Here is a 21755-nt window from a genome sequence, read left to right as displayed (position 1 = left end):
GAGTGGGAATAATTGGCTAGCTCTTTCAAGGAGTTGGCATCAGGCACAATGGGCCGAATGACCTCGTTCTGTGCGGTATCATTCTACCAAGTCCGCCAGGTCCACTCCCTGGAAAGAAATGCTCTTACCCCAGCAGTTCCCTGTCAGGGGATCGGTTAGCAAAAACAAATGTCACCGCTGCACTGCATCTTCAGAGATCCCAGATGGGCCCCACTTTCACCTCAGTTGGTGAGGTACGTCTGCTGTATCCGTGCCAACCCTATGCCAGGTAGCAGATGGGGGTCAGGATGCAGGAACTCCCAATGTTGGGAGTACCCACCCCGGCCTGGTTCTGATCCCCTTGCGATGATGGCCCGGTAGGGCAGGCAGAGGATGCACCCCAGAACGCCACTCAGGAAACCTTGGTGTAAAGCTGGGACCTGTCGTTCTGTCAGACTCCCACCAGTTATGGCAGGACTCCACGGATATGGCTACAGATTTTCAGCCCCTGTGGAACATTGTGAAACTGGAAGCACTGCAGTCCAGCTATGCATTTCTCTTCAGTTTCTACATATTAATCTTGACATTCAGATGTGCTTTAATTTTGATGCTTTACTTTTACTCTGTTCTGTCCAACTAAGCACTTATGCTGAGTGATAATTAATATTCACCATGTATAATCAAACAACAGATAGTAAAATGTCCCTTTTAAGTTTATATTTTATTGAAACATAAACATTTCACTTGAATAAAGCAAATGTCTAACAAGTTGAATAAAAGCAGTAAAGGGAAATGCCTTCACAAACCATTAGTTTATATATTTAGGGGGTACACAATGGGGGAGCAGTGGTTTTATTATTTAACAATATTCCAAATAATGTCAAATCTCAGGACCCCATAGTTGCTGTGATGTGTCTGGGGAGGAAAGAACCATGTGCCAAGTGGATATTCTTCAAATATCACCGCCAAGTCAGTCATGCCACACTTACTTTGTGTGACTGAATACTTCATGATTAAAGTCCTAAAGTGATTAGAAAAACATCCTCTCATTTTTGCATTGACAGGTTTATTTGTGCATGTGGTGGGTAAATGTGGAGCAATACTCCGAAAGCATCTCTAATGCAGTACTCCATTTAAGCAGGGTGTGCTGTCTCAGAAGCATCCCACCATCAATCTTGAGAGCAATCAGCCAGGAATACACAGCATTTTGGGTCTCCCACGGCCCTTGGCTCAATTCACAGGACATAGATCCCATTGTTCCCAGTCACGAGTGGTATAAATTGAACCACAATCAGCCATTTTGTGGCATTAGACACATGGGAACTTGGCCTGCAGTAAAACCCAACTATTGTTTGAAATTTCCTAACAGCTTCAATTAGCAAGAAAGGGAGTCACTGGGATGGAGGGGGGAACTGACAGCAGCAGAACAATCTGTGTCCCGCTGGTCTTCTCTATTGGTGAGCTTCATCAAGACAAAGGATGAACTGTGTTTTACAATGAAACTGTTATAAATCTCATCATCATGAAGAAACGACTCATGAAATAACACTGGACGGCCAGCTGGTGGCGCCATCCAAGGAGTATAAATACTCGGGCGTGGGCCCAGCTTGCCAAGGGACATTTTGTAAGACAGGAACTAGTGAAGTACAACTAGACCTCCATGTTTTGAAACAAGCTGATTAAAGCCTTGCTTTATACTTGAACCAAGTGCGTAGTGAGTTTTATTACGTCAGAAACCAAATGTGCTTTCTCCTGCTTCTGTACAGACACCCCTAGGTTAATACTGTCTAAGCAACATTTGTGATGTGATGCGCAATATAACATTTCAATATTTTACAAATAACCATAAAGTTCAGACTGCAGCAAGTTATTTTATTTGGATCCTTAGAGCTAGCAGAGAGAAGAGACTTTCATCCCATCAGTGTAGGTGGATTCAAAATCCAGGCCCCAGAGGCGTAACAACAGCGTTGGTGCCTGCTGTACCATCTAATCTCCACAGTAAAGCTATTCAGGTTTTTTTGCACTGGAAGCAGTTTCAGGAATGAGCACTTTGACACTTGGCGTGCTCTGGTCTGCCTGTCATCTCTGGGCTTCTCACTCTGTGATTGGCAGGAACCCAGGAAGGGGATGGGCTAGCCTTTGGATTTAGTGCACAAACCATGTGTTTTGGAGATTGATGTGCCCTCTGAAATCTTGAAAATCTTCACAATGAATAATGTTTATTTTCTAAAATTTTACTTTAATCAGATCAGCTTTTGAAGCGTAAATAAATAACTATATGTACAGTAACTGGGGGGTGTGCTGCTTTAACCAGGAAGCACAATGTGAGAACTGTCGGTATTCTTACATCCCCTGCAATACACAATTATTAAGCTGAAGTTGCAACAAGACCACAAGACTTGTAAACAAAGTAAGCCTGCTTCTAATTTCAGAAAAATGACTTTATAATCATCTTCTACTCACAATGCAGCTGATTTATGCCTTTGGCCCAAGTTTTCCACCCTGGGTTGAATGAATACATTGACCTTCACTGATGGGAAACATGGTTTCATTCCTGCCGGCAGTAATTTTAAATATTGAAACAAACAAGTCACATAGCCCAGGGCAAAACAGCCAAGGTGCATAGGGGTAGCCACTGAATCACTGGGAGGTGGGGGGAGGATGAGAGGGGATGTGTTCTCCCAAATATTTTGGCATAGGTTGTATGACCTCTTCCCCAGCACCAAATCCTGGACTTCCCCCGATTTCCCATCCCCAACACTGTCTATCTCTGTTCAGGTATAAACTCAAGTTTATGCTTTCTGCTGTTAAAACAATTTGTTGGCTCCGAGGGCCCCTTGTGACTAATGCTGGGGGGAACCTGTGGTAACCATTACGACGTTGGCTGCATTGCATTCCCAGTGTTCTTTATTCATGCTGTACCCCAGCACTTACATCTGCTGCACGACAGAACATCTCAGAAGGATTTTTTTCTTTTTTTTTTAAACACACATTTTCTTTAAAAATATAAGAACAGCTGCAAACTTTATAGAAGCTGAGTGACGATTCTGTGCTTTGTTTTCTTTTAGGAAGACAAAAACTAATTTGAAAATATTCACTAATTACTAAAGCAGTAAATTCTCTATTATGAATACAGTCATTCTATTTTACACCTTCACTTTACACAATTCCCGTAAACAGCGCACTCAAAAACTTTCCAGTAAAAGTGCTTTCAATTGCAAGACTCTGCTCCATAAACTGAGGGGACACTTGAAACATTATGGAAAAACTATAACCATACTCAAGTTGGGCTTCGTTTTAATGACTTCTTCAGTATTTAATATTAACAGGGCCTGCTGTCGTCGCAGTCTTGGTTGATTGGTGGAAATGTACACCGATTCTCTGGGATCTCACTGCAGACCCCCACACACAGGCAGTGTTGTTCATCAGAATTGTCACTAAATCCCCAAATATTACAAAGGGAAGGAGATAACTAAACACTGAAGATACCTTAGTCCTGCCTTGCTTCGATCTTTTAATGCCTTGAAACGCTTGATCAGAGTCATGCTGGGACAGGATATTTTAGATAGAATTTTCAACACAGTGACATTGTGAGGTCCTCTCCATAAATTAGAATCTCAGCTCACATGTCTACATATATTATAGTGATTCATTTGTAATTTTTTGAGTTTTACAATTTTGAAGAAAGTCATGTATATCAGATACTTAAGGAGTCATCGCTTCACACTTAGGTCATTGGGGGTACTTTCCTGAGTATGCGCTGGTGGCAGAAACCTTGTTTACAAACAAGTGCATATCAGGAAAATCACAGAGTGCACCTGCGATTTTCCAATATGAGTTGTCAAGGTTCCTCCCCGCTGAACCATAATCAGAAAATGTGGGCTGTTAACTAGTGAGCTGGATGGCCAACGTATGTAATGGATGTCATCTCAGCGCTAAGAAGGGAATTTAAAGGATGTCTGATTTATGGAAAAGTGGGTGGACATTGATTTGGAAGAAGGAAACATGGAAAAACTCTCAGGTCAGGTCCAGAAATAGGGCTTGGATGATGCGGCAAACAGGATTGGCTTTTTCTCTTTCATATGTTAATACTGCTTCAAAGCACAAGTCAAATTCCAGTGGAAGGGTCCACAGAGCTCCGCCTCCCTAAAAAGTAACAAACGGAAGCAAAAGTCTGTAATGGAAAAGGGGTAAGCATGAGATGGAGAAAAGCCACTGACTCCATTAAGTCCACTATTTGAAGTCCAGAGAAAAGTCCAAAGCAAAAAGAGGCCATTTAGCCCAACAAGCCCAATCCATTGAGAGGCCATGTATGGTTATTTCTATGATGGGCACCCCCTGCACCATCTCTTTATCCCTTACTTTAAGGAACATTAAGTTATTTTCCTTTCCTCCTCTGAAAAACAATCAAGCAGTGCATTAATATCTCTCTGATGCTCAATCTTCCTTTTCGACAGATATCAATCCAGCTTCCTTTTAAAAGTGTAATAGACCTTAAATCAGCTACCTTCACTGGAAGTCTGTTTTACATGTTCTCTACCCTGACATCTGAAGATAATCGAGCAAAAACACCAGGATGTCAGTCTGCATTATTTAACCCTGATGGGTAGTTTACCACAGATGCCATTCCTGCGGTACCAACACAATTGAACCCATAATGTTCCACAGAGTATTTGATCATCCTTAAATCCTTCAATCACATTATTAACCAGATGTTCCCCCATGCCAGCTCCTTATAAGTGGAAGCAATCAATATATGGAAGGGATTGTCTATAAATCCCAAATTACAATGAAGGATTTAACTAAAGTACCACAGAACTCAAGCACTGTCTTTTTAAACTAGCAACAAGAAATCCTGTGAAAGTACAATGTGAAATGTTCTAAATTATATAATACTATCCCACAACAATAATTTAAAATACCTTTTCTTCCTGTTCTTATAAATATTACACACACTAATAAATGTCTTAAATGTAGGTCAGATGCACTGAAAGTGATTCTCGAGCACACAGCCTATCCTATCACACACTGAACCATGAACTGAAAAATACTGCAAAATATGTTGTATTGATTATATATATTGAAACTGTTTAGATGCCATTTGTTGAGAGACTGATTTGTGATTCAATGAAAAGTGTGCATTATTGGACCAAATATCATATTTCTGTCAAGGCTATCTATGTGACAATCCACTTAACAGAGACCTTGAAGGACTTTCAATCTAGTGTTTTTTACAACACTACAGAATCATTTGTGAAGTCAAATTGGAGCAGTGCTAGTTTAAGAAAAATATACTCCAAAAGAATACCGGGAGCAACAAGAAACACAATAAATACTTCCATAAGGAACATCGTGCCCCTCTGATAGAGTATTACTTTTCTCAATGTACCTGGATACCCCTATGAAAATCATATGCATTACAAAGTTCCTGCCCTCCACTGCAGAATCTCTATTCCCACTCCCTTACTTCACCCCACTGTTCTTTGAAACACAGTGCAACCTTTTTAAAGTCATTGAACCCCATTCCATCAGATGTTGTACTGTTGTATTAAGAATATTGCTGCACTGATGAGTGAGGTACTCTAACTCTGATCAAAATGGTATTTTATGACAAAAGAAAATATAAAATTCCTGAAGACCTATTCTAAATTGAAGTGATCTATAAATTTAGATAATTTAAAAACAGAGCTGTGTGTGAAAACTCAATATAAAAACTTACTCTGCTTTCTTTAATCTACCAAAAGCTTATTAACAGCAATGTTAATAATGGCCAATGCAATCTGTGAATCTGGATTATCTACAGTAAAATGGAAATGCTTCCATCAAGCTGCCTTTACATTAGGTGACTAGGTAATCTAGAAATTAAGTTATTAAAGCTGTGTCCTTGTTGTCCAAAGATACACAATTTTCATCAATCAAGTGTTCATCAAATCACTAGTTGTACTAGAAAATTAGTAGTCAGTACTTGGAAAGTCATTTTGTGTGTGTTTTTGTCTTCAAGCCAGAATAAGTCTATTTTTGATTTCTCAGGTACATCAGTTACTCTGCTGAGGGATGACTGATGAATCCTGGAATCTTAACCCCTAAGTTTTCTATACAGTGACAGCATATATTATGTACAAATTGATAATGAAACAGGTTTAAAATACCCAGGGTCATTAGTTAATCAAACACAAACAGATTGTTGAATATTAGATGAAGTGTGAAATGGTGATGATAAGTCCAGAACATTGGACTCTCAGGGAAGGGCAGTTAATAGTCCAAACCCGACTGACTCAGACTTCAGCAAGTTTACTAGTCTGAAGCAAGTCATCACACACCATTCAGTATATCTTCTGATGGATCAACCAAGTAATGGCACTGAAGTTATCCACAGAATCGACCATGAACAAAGATTGTCCCGCCTTCTTGATTGATGCACCTAACACAGAATTCTGGGCAATAAGGATTGGAAGTTAGGGGAGGGGTAACTTGGGATGGAGAGCATTGAAAAAATAAAACATTATTTACACAATATTTACAACTTGACAGCCCACCAGAGATCTGAGCCACTGTGCCAAGAATGGGGCAAATTTGACACTTGAATGAGGCATTTATAGGGAAAGGACAAATCGACTTTTCATTAGAGAATTATGTGAAACAAAAACAGACTTAATCTGGCTTCAAGATTGTCTTGTGTAAGGCTGACTACACTAAGCTTCGTGATCCACTGGAATATCTACGTCTGTGTACAAAAGGATTGGGAGGACAATACTGGTGAGGGTGGTTGTAGGGTGGAGGTGGAGGTGGCAGAGGGGGGTGATGAGTGGCTTTCACAGGTGTTCCTTGAAGCCGGTCTTCCTTTGATTTGCGAGGTGTGGAGCTAGTGGAATTGGTGTCTGTTCCCGTTTGGTGAGTGGGGGTCTCATTCTGAGGGGTGTCCAGCTTGTCCGGTTTCACAGGGAGGACGATGACGTTCACAATCTGTTGGCACTGGAGTAGCGTTTCAGGGAGATGGTCCATGGCTCCTGTTATGACTGAGTTTTCTTGCTTGATGTTAAGGAGGGTGCTTTGCTGGACTGCGCACTCCTGGTTCCCCACTGAATTGTGCTGGTAGGCTTGAAGCCTGTTGTGAATTGACACCTAGGTTAGAAACAGTCAACACATTGTTATCTGTATGTTAATATATATATTCAGTGATATCACTATGCTGTACTTGTTCTCAGTAACTAATGGTCAGCGGACAGAGGGCACTAATTCATTCAAGAGATTTTTTCACACTGTGCTTGGCAATTGTTTCAGAAGAGATGGTCTGACTTCATGAATTCACTCATTCTAACTCATAAACATTCGGAAATGTGTTTATACATTTGTGGTTATTGGGCGCAATGGCCGATCCAGGCGCAAATTGAGCCCAAAATTGCACCCGTTTTGAAAAGTGTTTTGCACCCCCCCCCCCCAGTGTTTCTGCTCAAACTCATTTGTATATCGGCAAACGCAAAATCTGCCATGAACCAGCGCAACCAGGCAGCGTTTTAAAACTTTTTTTTTTACATTTTGCTTTAAAAAAATATTCTTTGATATATTTAAGAGTGGTAACTTGGTAAAGTTTGATTAATACAGCTGAAAATGGGATTATCACAAAAAATATGCATTTTAAATCACTGCGTCAATCCACCACTTGTGAGCCACCTGATTTTAAATGACTGAAAATGACTTTTAAAACATTCACAGAACAATTTTCTTGTTAGATTGGGGGTACAGTAGTCAGTTCCTTAGTAAATTAAAAACAAAATTCATGCAAAACCTTTCAAAACATACCTATTAGTGTCCTTCATGCGCAAAAGATCCAGCTTAATTTTTGGAACCTCCTCGAAGGCCCGCAGACGAGCGCAATTAGCGGAACCACGCAATGGTGATTAATTCACCCTGGGGGCATGGCCAGTTTTGTGGGCGGGGCCTACTAGCACAAATTAGCGCAAAAGTTCGCGGAAACTCGAGTTGCTGAACGCAATTTGCGCTTAAAATTCCGCGATCTTTTGTGCGGGTTAAGCTGATATCGGGCAAAGTGCGCCGAAAGAACCAGTGCAAATGAACGGAAACTCCAGGCCTTTGTATCAATCGAGTTACCTGTCAGTACTGATGAAAGGAATGCTCTTTCTCCTTTGGCACCCACTGTCAGGATTGAGCACTCCCAAATCAGATACCTCATAGCTTAGATACAGAGTAAAGGGGGATGAATTTCCACAGAGGTTCTTCCGATTGTTTGCCGCCAGTTCAGTGGAAAACCCGCAGAAATCCAGGAAAAACAGTATGGACACCAATGCCGGGATTTCCACAGCTCTTTGCCAAAGTCACAGTGATCGGGAGAATCCTCACAAAGGTCTCTACATACTGCCCTAGTGACGTTATCCTCCCCTCCCAACTTTGGTACAGCTTCTCCTATTACACCAACGTCATAGTTAATGTCCACCATTAGCCATTCTGGTGGCATTTCTGAGCAAGATTGATCAGTTAGTAGCTAATAGTGCTGAATTAGGTGTAGTTTCCTGCAGTGGACTCACACACATTTGGAAGTTGGGTTGAGGCTGCTCAGATGCTTTGGGATCTAACAACTGACAGAGACAGACTTTAGTCCGTCCGGGTTAAATTCAAACCCAAGTTGAGATTTGAAAGAAAACTGAACAAGTGCATGTTGCACCTAATCAGCTGGTTCTGAATTGTCATCTATGAAAAGAATTCACAGATATCTTTGATAGTTTCGGCCCCCTGTTACCCATTCACACATTTGTACACCTCAGCATAGATGTCTAAAAATTTGCCTGACGACAATTTATAGCATGAAAGCTGAAATCCCTGCTCAAAACATTTATAATTTTCATTATATTGCTGAAGGATTTTAACCACCTAAAAGTGAGTTTGAAACACTATCCATTGTTTTTTTTAATAGTTGTACATTTCTGAACCAGAAACTGAGGTAATGAACAAATGCATTTTGTTTACCACTCGGATCCTGCCTATGTGATTGACAGGAGCTTTTTTTTTATTCATTCCTGGGATGTGGGCGTCGCTGGCAGGGCCAGCATTTATTGCCTATCCCTAATTGCCCTTGAGAAGGTGGTGGTGAGCCGCCTTCTTGAACCGTTGCAGTCCGTGTGGTGAAGGTACTCCCACAGTGCTGTTAGCGGTGGAGGTCCAGGATATTGAAACAGACGATGAAAGAATGACAATATTTTTCCAAGTCAGGTTGGTGTGTGACTTGGAGGGGAACTTGGAGGTGATGGTGTTCCCATGCGCCTGCTGCCCTTGTACTTCTAGGTGGTAGAGGTCACGGGTTTGGAAGGTGCTGTCGAAGAAGCCTTGGCGAGTTGCTGTAATGCTTGTAGATTCTACACACTGCAGCCACAGTACACCGGTGGAGGGAGTGAGTGTGTAAGTTGGTGGTTGGAAACATAGAAGATAGAAGATAGGAGCAGGAGTAGGCCATTAGGCCCCTCGAGCCTGTTCCGGCATTTAATGAGATCATGGCTGATCATCCAAATTCAGTACCCTGTCCCTGCTTTCTCCCCATATCCCTTGATCCCTTTAGCCTTAAGAAATATATCTAACTCCTTCTTGAATATATTTAATAAGTTGGCCTCAACTGCCTTCTGTGGTAGAGAATTCTACAGGTTCACCACTCTCTGGGTGAAGAAATTCCACCTCATCTCAGTCCTAAATGGCTTACCCCTTATCCTTAGACTATGACCCCTGGTTCTGGACTCCCCTGCCATCAGGAACAACCTTCCTGCATCAAGTCTGTCCAGGCCTGTTAGAATTTTATAAGTTTCAATGAGATCCCCTCTCATTCTTCTAAACTCCAGCGAATATAAGCCTAATCGACCCAATCTCTCTTCATACGTCATTGCTGCCATCCCAGGTATCAGTCTGGCGAATCTTCGCTGCACTCCCAACGTGGCAAGAACATCCTTCCTTAGATAAGGCGACCAAAACTGCACACAATACTGAAGGTGTGGTCTCACCAAGGCCCTGTACAACTGCAGCAAGAAATCCTTGCTCCTGTACTCGAATCCTCTTGCTATGAAGGCCAACATACCATTTGCCTTCTTAACCACCTGCTGCACCTGCATGCTTACCTTCAGCGACTGGTGCACAAGGACACCCAGGTCTCGTTGCACTTCCCCTTTTGCCAATCTATTGCCGTTCAGCTAATAATCCGTCTTCCTGTTTTTGCCACCAAAGTGGATAACCTCGCATTTATCCACATTATACTGCATCTGTCATGCATCTGCCCAATCACCCAACCTGTCCAAATCATACTGGAGTTTCTCGGCATCCTCCTCACAGCATGCACGCCCACCCAGCTTTGTGTCATCTGCAAACTTGGAGATATTACATCTAGTTGCCTCGTCTAGGTCATTAATATATATTGTGAATAGCTGGGGTCCGAGCACCGATCCCTGCGGTACCCCACTAGTCACTGCCTGCCACTCGGGAAAGGACCCATTTATTCCAACTCTTTGCTCCCTGTCTGCCAACCAGTACTCTATCCAAGTCAGTACCTTACCCCCAATCCCATGTGCTTTAACTTTGCATGCCAATCTCTTATGCGGGACCTTATCAAAAGCCTTCTGAAAGTCCAAATACACCACATCCACTGGTTCTCCCTTATCTATTCTACCAGTTACATCCTCAAAAAATTCCAGTAGATTAGTCAAGCATGATTTACCTTTTGTAAATCCATGTTGACTTTGTCCAATCCTATCACTGTTTTCCAAGTGCTCTGCTATTACATCTTTTATAATGGACTCTAGCATTTTCCCCACTACCGATGTCAGGCTTACCGGTCTATAATTCCTCGTTTTCTCTCTACCACCTTTTTTAAATAGTGGGGTTACATTAGCTACCCTCCAATCCATGGGAACTATTCCAGAGTCTATAGAATTTTGGAAGATGACCAGCCATGCATCTACTATTTCTAGGGCCACTTCCTTAAGTACCCTAGGATGTAGATTATCAGGCCCTGGGGATTTATCGGCCTTCAATGTCGTCAATTTCCCGAACACCATTTCCCTACAAATACTGATTTTATTCAATTCCTCCCTCTCATTAGACCTATGTTCCCCGACATCTCTGGAAGGTTATTTGTGTCCTCCTTTGTGAAGACAGTACCAAAGTATGGCCTAGAAATTCAGTATAGCCACTTTTGGGGCGGTAAAGTCGGGCGGCCGCTAAAGTTTGCGCCCGGCGCAAAGTGGAGGCCACTTTGCCAATATTCAGTAGCTTTGGCCAAGGAGTTTGCTCGAGCGCTAAAACTGGCGATGCACGGCTATCTTTAGGCGCTAAGCCGGCGGTGCAGAGTGATACCGCCGAGGCCGGGCGCAGCGCAGGTGCGGTCATTTCTTGATTGACAGCAGACACCCTGGCGCCGGCCAGCTCTTAAAGGGGGAAGGGTCGACTTGGTCTGCTGCCACGCCCTGGATACTGCAGCCCTCCAGCTAGGCCTAAACACTGCTGCTGGAGAGAAATAGCGCAGGAAGGATGCAGAGGGCCCGTGAGCGAGCGCAGCGCTTCTCTGCCCATGATTTAAAGGTGCTGGTTAGGGCTTTGGAGAGGAGACGCCATATCTTGTTCCCGGACAGTGGCAAGAAGCCTGCCACCAGGGTGTACAGGAGAGCCTGGAGGGATGTCGCCCAGAGGGTCACAGCCACCTGCGATGTCCCCAGGACTGGTGTCCAATGCCAGAAAAAGTTTAACGACCTCACTCGGATTGTCAGGGTGAGTACCCTTTCCAGTGTCCTCCTCATCCTTGCATGTGCACCTCACATTATGGGCAAAGGGACCTCAAAGCCCTAATGGCCAGCCCTCATCCAGCAGCTATGGCACTGGCATGAACATCAATTGCACTTTCTGCACTTTACACACTGGCCAAGCTATTCAACCATGGGAGGCAGTGCATACAGCAACAGGGCACCACACTGGCCAAGCTATTCGACCATGGGAGGCAGTGCATACAGCAACAGGGCACCACACTGGCCAAGCTATTCGACCATGGGAGGCAGTGCATCCAGCAACAGGGCACCACACTGGCCAAGCTATTCGACCATGGGAGGCAGTGCACACAACAACAGGGCACCACACTGTACTTCGAGGCCGTCCTTTCTCTTGCAGGCCAAGCTGGCCCAGAATCTGAGGAGCCGGACTGACACCGGGGGAGGCCGTCCCCAGTTCCAGCAGCTCAGTGACCTGGAGGAGCGCGTGGGTCGACTCATGGGTGGCCGGCTGATTGGCCCCGTTGCATGTGGAGATGCCGACCCTGTGCTGGGCCACAATGGTAAGGACATGACCTTTTGGACCTCTCTCGTTCCCCTAGCGCTTCAGATCTACATCCTTTGCCACTGTCCGGCCAATGCGCTGAATGCCACCACTCATGCCTCCCTCGCTGACGCCCTGTCCTCACTCTAAAGCTACTCTTGTGCCTTCCTGCTTTCAGCTGGTGAGGAGGAGGTCCCTGAAGCTGCCAGTGACAGTCCCTCGGAAGAGGAGGACGAGGAGGAGCAAGAGGAAGGCGGCCCATCGGGGGAACCCTCATCCGCGCCAGGGGATGGCAATGGAGGGGACACGTGTTCCCTGGAGGAGAGCCAGGGGGAAGTGTTGCAGGGGGGTGTAGCTCCTGTGCCCAGTGGCGTCCAGCCACGCGGGAAGGGTCGGGCAGCTCGGCGGCCTTCTCCCCAGAGGGGGGAAGTGTTGCAGGGGAGTGTAGTTGCTGGGCCCAGTGGCGTCCAGCCACGCAGGAAGGGTCGGGCAGCTCGGCGGCCTTCTCCCCAGAGGGGGGAAGTGTTGCAGGGGAGTGTAGTTGCTGGGCCCAGTGGCGTCCAGCCACGCGGGAAGGGTCGGGCAGCTTGGCGGCCTTCTCCCCAGAGGGAGAGTCCGGCCTCCAGTCCGGAGACGGTCCTCGCCCAGGAGGTGCGCCTCCTCGATCAAATGTCTGCGGACTCGGATCGCCGGCACACCGAGTTCATGGGGGTTGTGGCACGGTTGCCTGAGGCCATCGAGTCCCTGGCTCATAGTGTGTCCGATTTCGGGGCCTCACAGGCCAGGGGTTTCGAGCAACTCGGGGCAGCACAGGCCAGGGGTTTCGAGCAATTCGGGGCAGCACAGGACGCGAGTCGGGCCGAATTCAGGGCAGCACAGGACGCGAGTCGGGACGACTTCAGGGCAGCACAGGCAGCGAGTGGCCAGTTGATCAGTGGTGCCATGCAGTCACTGGCTGGTCTGATGCGGGCACAGACCAGGGCAGTACGGGCACTCACTGCTGCCACACTCGCTGTGTCAGCCAGGCATCGCCAGGGCACCCGCCGCGCTGCAGCAGCACAGCGGTCTGGCCTTCAGCAGATTGCTGCGCTTGCTGCAGTGCCAGCCCGGCCGAGTGCCAGTGTCTCAGGCGAGCAGCGAGCGCCTGGCATCAGCCAGCTTGCCCCCATTGCTGCAGCCGCCACTGCCACTCCCCCAGTGAAGCTGCCACGAGCTGCTGGAGAGACTGATGCTGCCCAGCCACAGCTGCAGCAGTCAGCAGCCGGCCCCTCGAGGGCCAGAGCTCGTCTAGGCCGACCCCCAAGGGCATCTGCCGTCACGCCATGTGCCCCTCAGGAGCCTTCCCCCAGCCTTGCAGCACCCACAGGGCCCAGGTTGAGGCGGAGCAGCAGGTCGGCCAGGGGCCGGAAAAGGCTGGACAAGGACTCGCCCTCTCGGCACACAAAGTAGAGGGTGTTGCCAAATGTTTTTTTATATGGGGGTGGTTGTGTTGTCTATGGGGGGGTTGTTTTGGTAAGGCCGAGGATGAAGGCCATTTGGATGGAAAAGTTTTGTTATTCCTCCCCAGGTTGTGGGAGTGAGTCATGTGTTTGACTGTTTTTTGGGGGTGTTGTCTGTTTTTGGGTTTCATGTGGGAAGGGCCCTGAGTTTGTTCAATAAAGCTTTTTCTTTATTCAGCTTGTCCATGTTTGATGTTTGAAGTGGTTGTTGCGTTAACCGGCTGAGGGCTTGCGGAGCGGCTGCATTCATGTCCCTTCATTGCCACAAGCCATTCCCTGACAGGGGGCCTAGAAGTGTCGTTCAATAAGCCGCTGACGGACGGCCCTTGGACCTTGTGGCTCCCTCCTGGGCTGGTACTCCTCCTCCTCCTCCTCCTCATGGTCCTCCTGCTCCTCCTCCTGAGGTGGTGGTCCAACGTGAGGTGGCAGTGCCTGAGTCCTGCGGATAGCCAGGTTGTGCAGCATGCAGCAAACGACGACGAACTGGGAGACTCTATCCGGCGAATACTGCAGAGATCCGCTGGAGCGATCCAGGCAGCGGAACCGTTGCTTGAGGACGCCAATCGTTTGCTCTATGATGTTCCTTGTGGCTTGATGGCTTTCGTTGTATGCCTCCTCAGCAGGGGTCCTGGGCGCGCGGAGCGGGGTCATGAGCCATGTACACAAAGGATAGCCTTTGTCCCCGATAAGCCATCCTCTTGGGGGAGGCTGTGCCTGGAACATGTCAGCCACAGTAGTCTGGCGCAGGATAAATGCATCGTGGCTGCTGCCTGGAAAGCGGGCATTGACAGCTAGGATGCGCTGCCTGTTGTCACATACCAGCTGTACATTGAGGGAATGGTAGCCCTTCCGGTTGCGGTAATCCTCGGCATTGTCGATAGGTGCCCGCAAAGCCACATGCGTGCAGTCAATGGCGTCCTGCACCATGGGGAAGTCCGCGATCCTCGCAAATCCGACTGCACGCTGCTCCTGCCTCTCCAGGGTCATGGGGAAGGAGATGAATTGGTGTCTCCTTGTGAAAAGGGCATCGGTGACCTGCCGGATGCAGCGATGCACGGCGAACTGGGATATGTTAGCTATGTCCCCAGCAGCGGCTTGGAAGGAGCCGCTTGCATAAAAGTTCAGAGCCACCGTGACCTTCACTTCCACCGACAGAGACGTCCTGCACATCAGCTGTGGACGCAGATCTCTGTGAAGCAGCTGGCAGATCTCTGCAACCACCTCCCTTCTGAAGCGCAGCCTCTTAACACACTGCGCGGCAGTCATGGTGAGATAGGACACCTGCTGGCGGTATTCCCTGAGTGGGTAAGGCCTACGTTGCCGACCCCTGATGCCCCCTCTGCGTCTAGGCATGGCTGCCCCTCTCACACAGCGTCTGCGAGCCCTCCGCACATAATGCTGGAACTGAGGGTTGGCACCCCATGCAGCCCCCATAATATTCTGGCAAACAATGAAATCACAATGAGGCAAATTTCCAAGCTCTGGCCAGAAGCCAAAAATACCTCTCCTATGTTGGGCCAAATCAGTAAGGTCTCTTCCTTGGTCTCTGTCCAGAAATCCGTTGCACAAAAGTCATTGCAGCAAAATGGCTGGCCTTTATAGTTCAGTGTAAGTGCCCTTTAATTAGCGCTCCCCGAGGCCCGCAGGGCCTCTGCTGCGTTCCACTTCACAGTTCTTAGCACCGCCACGCCCACATTGGGCGGGCGCAACTGAAGTTCCGGTTTGGGTCGCACAAAGGGCGTTGCACGACGAAATGACGTCATAAGCTGCGCGCGCAGCTGAGCGCGCGCAAACACTTTGCGCCGGCGCTAAATGTCTACTGAAGTTGGGCGTAGGCGCAGATCGTCCTGCGCCCGGGCGCTAAGCGCCTAGCGCTCAAAGTCTACTCCTCTTAAGGCGCTAACGGCTGGCGCACGCAACTGAATTTCTAGGCCTATGTATTTAGTTGGTCTGCCATTTCTTTGATCCCCATTATAAATTCCCCTGATTCTGACTGCAAGGGACTTACGCTTTTTTACCAATCTTTTTCTCTTCACATATCTATAGAAGCTTTTACATTCAGTTTTTTGTTCCCTACAAGCTTACTCTCATATTCTATTTTCCCCCTCTTAATTAATCCCTTTGTCCTCCTTTGCTGAATCCTAAACTGTTCCCAATCCTCAGGTTTGCTGCTTTTTCTGGCCAATTTATATGTCCTCTCTTTGGATCTTATGCTATCCCTAATTTCCCCTTGTTAGCCATGGTTGAGTCACCTTCTTTGTTTTATTTTTATGCCAAACAGGGATGAACAAATTCTGTAGTTCATCCATGCGATCTTTAAATGTTTGCCATTGCCTATCCACCATCAACCCTTTAAGTAACGTTCCCCAATCCATCCTAGGCAACTTGCGCCTCATCCATTGTAGTTTCCTTTATTTAAATTCAGGACCCTCATCTCTGAATCCACTACTTCACTTTTCATCTTAATGAAGAATTCTATCATATTATGATCACGCCTCCCCAAGGGGCCTCGCACAACAACATTGCTAATTAATCCTTTCTCATTACATAATACCCAATCTAAGATGGCCTGATCTCCAGTTGGCTCCTCGACATATTGGTCCAGGAAACCATCCTGTATACACTCTAGGAATTCCTCCTCCACAGTATTGTTACTAATTTGGTTAGCCCAATCTATATGTAGATTAAAGTCACCCATGATAACTGCTGTGCCCTTATTGCATGCATCTCTAATTTCCCATTTAATGCCATCCCCAACCTCAGCATTACTGTTTGGGGGTCTGTATACAACTCTCACTAATATTTTCAGCTTCTTGGTATTTCTCAGGTCTACCCATACAGATTCCACATCATCAGAGCTAATATCCTTCCTTATTATTGTGTTAACCTCCTCTTTAACCAGCAATGCTACCCTACCTCCTTTTCCTTTTTGCCTGTCCTTCCTGAATATTGACTACCCCTGGATGTTGAATTCCCAGCCTTGGTCACCCTGGAGCCATGTCTCCGTAATTCCAATTACATCATATCCGTTTACATCTATTAGCGCAGCTAATTCACCCACCTTATTACGAATGCTCCTCGCATTAAGACACAAAGCCTTCAGGCTTGTTTTTTTAACACTCTTAGTCCTTTTAGAATTATTATTTACTGTAGCCCTGTTTGATTTACACCCTTGATTTCTCTGCCTTCCACTTTTGCTTTTCTCCTTCCTGTCTTTTGTTTCTATCCTTGCTTCCCTTTCCTCTGTCTCGCTGCACAGGTTCCCAACCCCCTGCTATTTTAGTTTAAACCCTCCCCAACAGCACTAGCAAATACTAATCAACCGGGCTGCTTTGTCCTGGAAGGTGTTGAGCTTCTTGAGTGTTGTTGGAGATGCACTCATCCAGGCAAGTGGAGAGTATTCCATCACACTCCTGACTTGTGCCTTGTAGATGGTGGAAAAGCTTTGGAGAGTCAGGAGGTGAGACACCCACCGCAGAATACCCAGCCTCTGACCAGTGGAGAGTTTTCCCCCTGATTCCCATTGACTTCACTTTAACTGGGGCTCCTTGATGCCACACTTGGTCAAATGCTGCCTTGATATCAAAGGCAGTCACTCTCACCTCACCTCTGGAACTCAGCTCTTTTGTGCATGTTTGGACCAAGGCTGTAAAGAGGTCGGGAGCCGAGTGGTCCTGGCGGAGCCCAAACTGAGCATCAGTGAGTAGGTTATTGGTGAGTAAGTGCCGCTTGATAGCACTGTCAATGACACCTTCCATCACTTTGCTGATGATTGAGAGTAGATTGATGGGGCGGTAATTGGCCGGATTGGATTTGTCCTGCTTTTTGTGGACTGGACATACCTGGGCAGTTTTCCATATTGTCAGATAGATGCCAGTGTTGTAGCTGTACTGGAACAGCTTGGCTAGATGCACGGCTAGTTCTGGAGCACAAGTCTTCAGCACGACAGCGGGATATTGTCGAGGCCCATAGCCTTTGCTGTATCCAGTGCACTCAACTGTTTCTTGGTAAGAAACTAAGAAACTTGCACTGCCCCCTGATTATCAAAATCTACGTCAAGGCCTTGGACAACGTAGACCACTTTCCATACCTCAGGAGCCTACTGTCAACAAGGGCAGACATCGACGACGAAGTCCAACACCGCCTTCAGTGTGCCAGTGCAGCCTTCGGTCACCTGAGGAAGAGAGTGTTTGAAGACCAGGACCTCAAACCCAGCACTAAGCTCATGGTCTACAGAGCAGCAGTGATACCCGCCCTGCTGTATGCCTCAGAGACATGGACCATGTACAGCAGGCACCTCAAAGCACTGGAGCGGTACCACCAAAGCAGCCTCCGCAAGATCCTGCAAATCCATTGGCAGGATAGGCTCAGGCCAACATCCCCAGCATCAAAGCTTTGACCACGTTCAATCAGCTCCGATGGACGACTCCCAAACCAAGCGCTCTACTCGGAACTCCGACACGGCAAGAGAGCCCCAGGTGGGCAGAGGAAATGCTTCAAGGACACCCTCAAAGCCTCCTTGAAAAATGTAACATCCCCACCGACACCTGGGAATCCCTGGCCCAAGACCGCACAAAGTGGAGGAGAAGCATCCGGGAAGGCGCTGAACACCTCGAGTCTCTTCGCCGGGAGCAAGCGGATGCCAAGCGCAGGCAGCGCAAGGAGTGCACGTCAACCCAGGCACTCCACCCACCCGCCCCCTCAACCACCGTCTGCCCCACCTGTGACAGAGACTGTAGGTCCCGCATTGGACTCATCAGTCACCTGAGAACTCATTTTTAATGTGGAAGCAAGTCATCCTCAGTTCCGAGGGACTGCCTAAGAAGAAGAAGGTATCACATGGAGTGAATCGAATTGGCTGAAGACTGGCTTCTGTGATGGTGGGGACCTAAGGAGGAGGCCGAGATGAATCATCCACCCGGCACTTCTGGCTGAAGATGGTTGCAAACGCTTCAGCCTTGTCTTTTGCACTTGTGTGCTGTGCTCTGCCATCATTGAGGATGGGGTTGTTCATGGGACCTCCTCCTCCCGTTAGTTGTTTAATTGTCCACCACCATTCATGACTGGATGTGGCAGGACTGCAGAGCTTTGATCTGATCCATTGATTGTGGGATCGCTAAGCTTTGTCTATAGCATGCTGCTTCTGTTGTTTAGCATGTGTTGCAGCATCCACAGGTTGGCACCTCATTTTTAGGTACGCTTGGTGCTGCTCCTGGCATACTCTTCTACACTCCTCATTGAACCAGGGTTGGTCCCCTGGCTTGATGGTAATGGTAGAGTGAGGCATATGCTGGGCCATGAGGTTACAGATTGTGCTGGAATACAATTCTGCTGCTGCAGATGGCCCACAGCGCTTCATGGATGCCCAGTTTTGAGCTGCTAGACATGTTCTGAATCTATCCCCTTTAGCACAGTGGTAGTGCCACACATCACGATGGAGGCTGTCTTCAGCGTGAAGATGGGACTTCGTCTCAACAAGGACGAGGTCAAGTAGGTTTTTCCCTCATGTTGGTTCTCTCACCACCTGTCGCTGGCCCAGTCTGGCAGCTATGTCCTTCAGGACTCGGCCAGCTCGGTCAGTAGTGGTGCTACCGAGCCACTCTTGGTGATGGACATTGAAGTCCCCCACCCAGAGTACATCCTATGCCCTTGCTACCCTCAGTGCTTCTTCCAACATGGATGATTACTGATTCATCCGCTGAGGAAGGGCAGTAGGTGGTAATCAGCAGGAGGTATTCTTGCCCATGCTTGACCTGAAGCCATGAGACTTCATGGTGTCCGGAGTTTAAGATGGTTAAAATCCTTCAGCAGTAAAATGAAAAATATAAATGTTTTATGCAGGGATTTCGGCTTTCATGTTATAAATTGCTGTCAGGCAAATTGTTAGACATCCTAGACTATTATGTTGCGGTGTACAAATGTGTGAATGGGTAACAGAGGGCCAAAACATAGATGACAATTTATAACCAGCCAGTTAGGTGCAACATGCACTTGCTCAGTATTCTTTCAATTCTCAACTTGGGTTTGAACTTATCCCGGACAGACGAAAGGAGCTACAGGTGCAGAGGGAGAGTCATCAGTAAACAGGCCTTCACCTGTGCTGCAAACTGTGAAACCCTCCAAAACAGACTACTGTATAAGTGGGACCTCCTACTCCCAAACTGACCACAGCGTAAGTGAGATCTCCTGTCTCCAAAACAGACCACAGTATAAGTGAGATCTCCTGTCTCCAAAACAGACCACAGTATAAGTGAGATCTCCTGTCTCCAAAACAGACCACAGTATAAGTGAGATCTCCTGTCTCCCAAACAGACCACAGTATAAGTGAGATCTCCTGTCTCCCAAACAGACCACAGTATAAGTGAGATCTCCTGTCTCCAAAACAGACCACAGTATAAGTGAGATCTCCTGTCTCCAAAACAGACCACAGTATAAGTGAGATCTCCTGTCTCCAAAACAGACCACAGTATAAGTGAGATCTCCTGTCTCCCAAACAGACCACAGTATAAGTGAGATCTCCTGTCTCCCAAACAGACCACAGTATAAGTGAGATCTCCTCTCTCCAAAACAGACCACAGTATAAGTGAGATCTCCTGTCTCCAAAACAGACCACAGTATAAGTGAGATCTCCTGTCTCCAAAACAGACCACAGTATAAGTGAGATCTCCTGTCTCCCAAACAGACCACAGTATAAGTGAGATCTCCTGTCTCCAAAACAGACCACAGAATAAGTGAGATCTCCTGTCTCCAAAACAGACCACAGTATAAGTGAGATCTCCTGTCTCCAAAACAGACCACAGAATAAGTGAGATCTCCTGTCTCCAAAACAGACCACAGTATAAGTGAGATCTCCTGTCTCCAAAACAGACCACAGTATAAGTGAGATCTCCTGTCTCCACAACAGACCACAGTATAAGTGAGATCTCCTGTCTCCAAAACAGACCACAGAATAAGTGAGATCTCCTGTCTCCACAACAGACCACAGTATAAGTGAGATCTCCTGTCTCCAAAACAGACCACAGTATAAGTGAGATCTCCTGTCTCCAAAACAGACCACAGTATAAGTGAGGTCTCCTGTCTCCAAAACAGACCACAGTATAAGTGAGATCTCCTGTCTCCAAAACAGACCACAGAATAAGTGAGATCTCCTGTCTCCAAAACAGACCACAGTATAAGTGAGATCTCCTGTCTCCAAAACAGACCACAGTATAAGTGAGATCTCCTGTCTCCAAAACAGACCACAGTATAAGTGAGATCTCCTGTCTCCAAAACAGACCACAGTATAAGTGAGATCTCCTGTCTCCCAAACAGACCACAGTATAAGTGAGATCTCCTGTCTCCAAAACAGACCACAGTATAAGTGAGATCTCCTGTCTCCAAAACAGACCACAGTATAAGTGAGATCTCCTGTCTCCCAAACAGACCGCAGAATAAGTGAGATCTCCTGTCTCCAAAACAGACCACAGTATAAGTGAGATCTCCTGTCTCCAAAACAGACCACAGTATAAGTGAGATCTCCTGTCTCCCAAACAGACCGCAGAATAAGTGGGGCCTCCTGTCAGTAAAGTGCTTTAAAAATAAACTTGAAAGGCTGATGTTTATTTTTGAGAGGATTACAACTTTAAAATGGGGTAGTGGGTCAGCCAGAAACCAATTTAAAGCGGCAATGCACCTCTTAAAGTGAGGTTGCATTGCCTTCTGGCTGCTGGATAAATTTTGCAGCAGAAAGAATGGGAACATCAGAGATGTCACAGAAACAATCCCAAGGTTCTCTGCAGCCTCCCCCGAGGTCCTGCTGGAAGAGGTCAGAGCGAGGAAAGAAGTTCTCTTTTCAAAGTAGTGAGTGCTTAGTGAGGGAAAAAAAATCAGAAGGAAGCAAACTGGAACTCAGAACTGACTTGGAAATGTAATACACACGTATCCTAATAACCCAAGAAGTGCCTGCAAGTGAGTGCGATCGAGGTTGCTGAAGAGGGAGGGAGG

General features: G+C 46.8%; 1 protein-coding gene and 1 long non-coding RNA gene across 2 annotated transcripts in view; one reads left to right on the top strand and one right to left on the bottom strand.

Annotated features, from left to right (window-relative positions):
• Window positions 1–21755, top strand: part of LOC147106170 (uncharacterized) — a 49296-nt gene that overhangs the window by 11188 nt on the left and 16353 nt on the right. The window lies entirely within an intron of this gene.
• The window catches only part of LOC147106169 (IQ motif and SEC7 domain-containing protein 3-like), a 246485-nt gene continuing 225417 nt past the window's right edge, over window positions 688–21755 (bottom strand). The window contains exon 12 of the mRNA XM_086009022.1: window positions 688–7101. Within this exon, the coding sequence (XP_085865148.1) occupies window positions 6667–7101 (435 nt within the window). The 3' untranslated portion in view covers window positions 688–6666. The remainder of the gene's footprint in view (window positions 7102–21755) is intronic.

The sequence above is a fragment of the Somniosus microcephalus genome, chromosome 16 (genome assembly GCF_052327205.1).
Source record: "Somniosus microcephalus isolate GS21.2 chromosome 16, FLI_Smic_1.0, whole genome shotgun sequence".
In the NCBI taxonomy this organism is placed as follows: Eukaryota; Metazoa; Chordata; class Chondrichthyes; order Squaliformes; family Somniosidae; genus Somniosus; species Somniosus microcephalus.
Note: the sequence above shows the minus strand (reverse complement) of the source record. Positions and strands in the feature narration are given on the sequence as shown.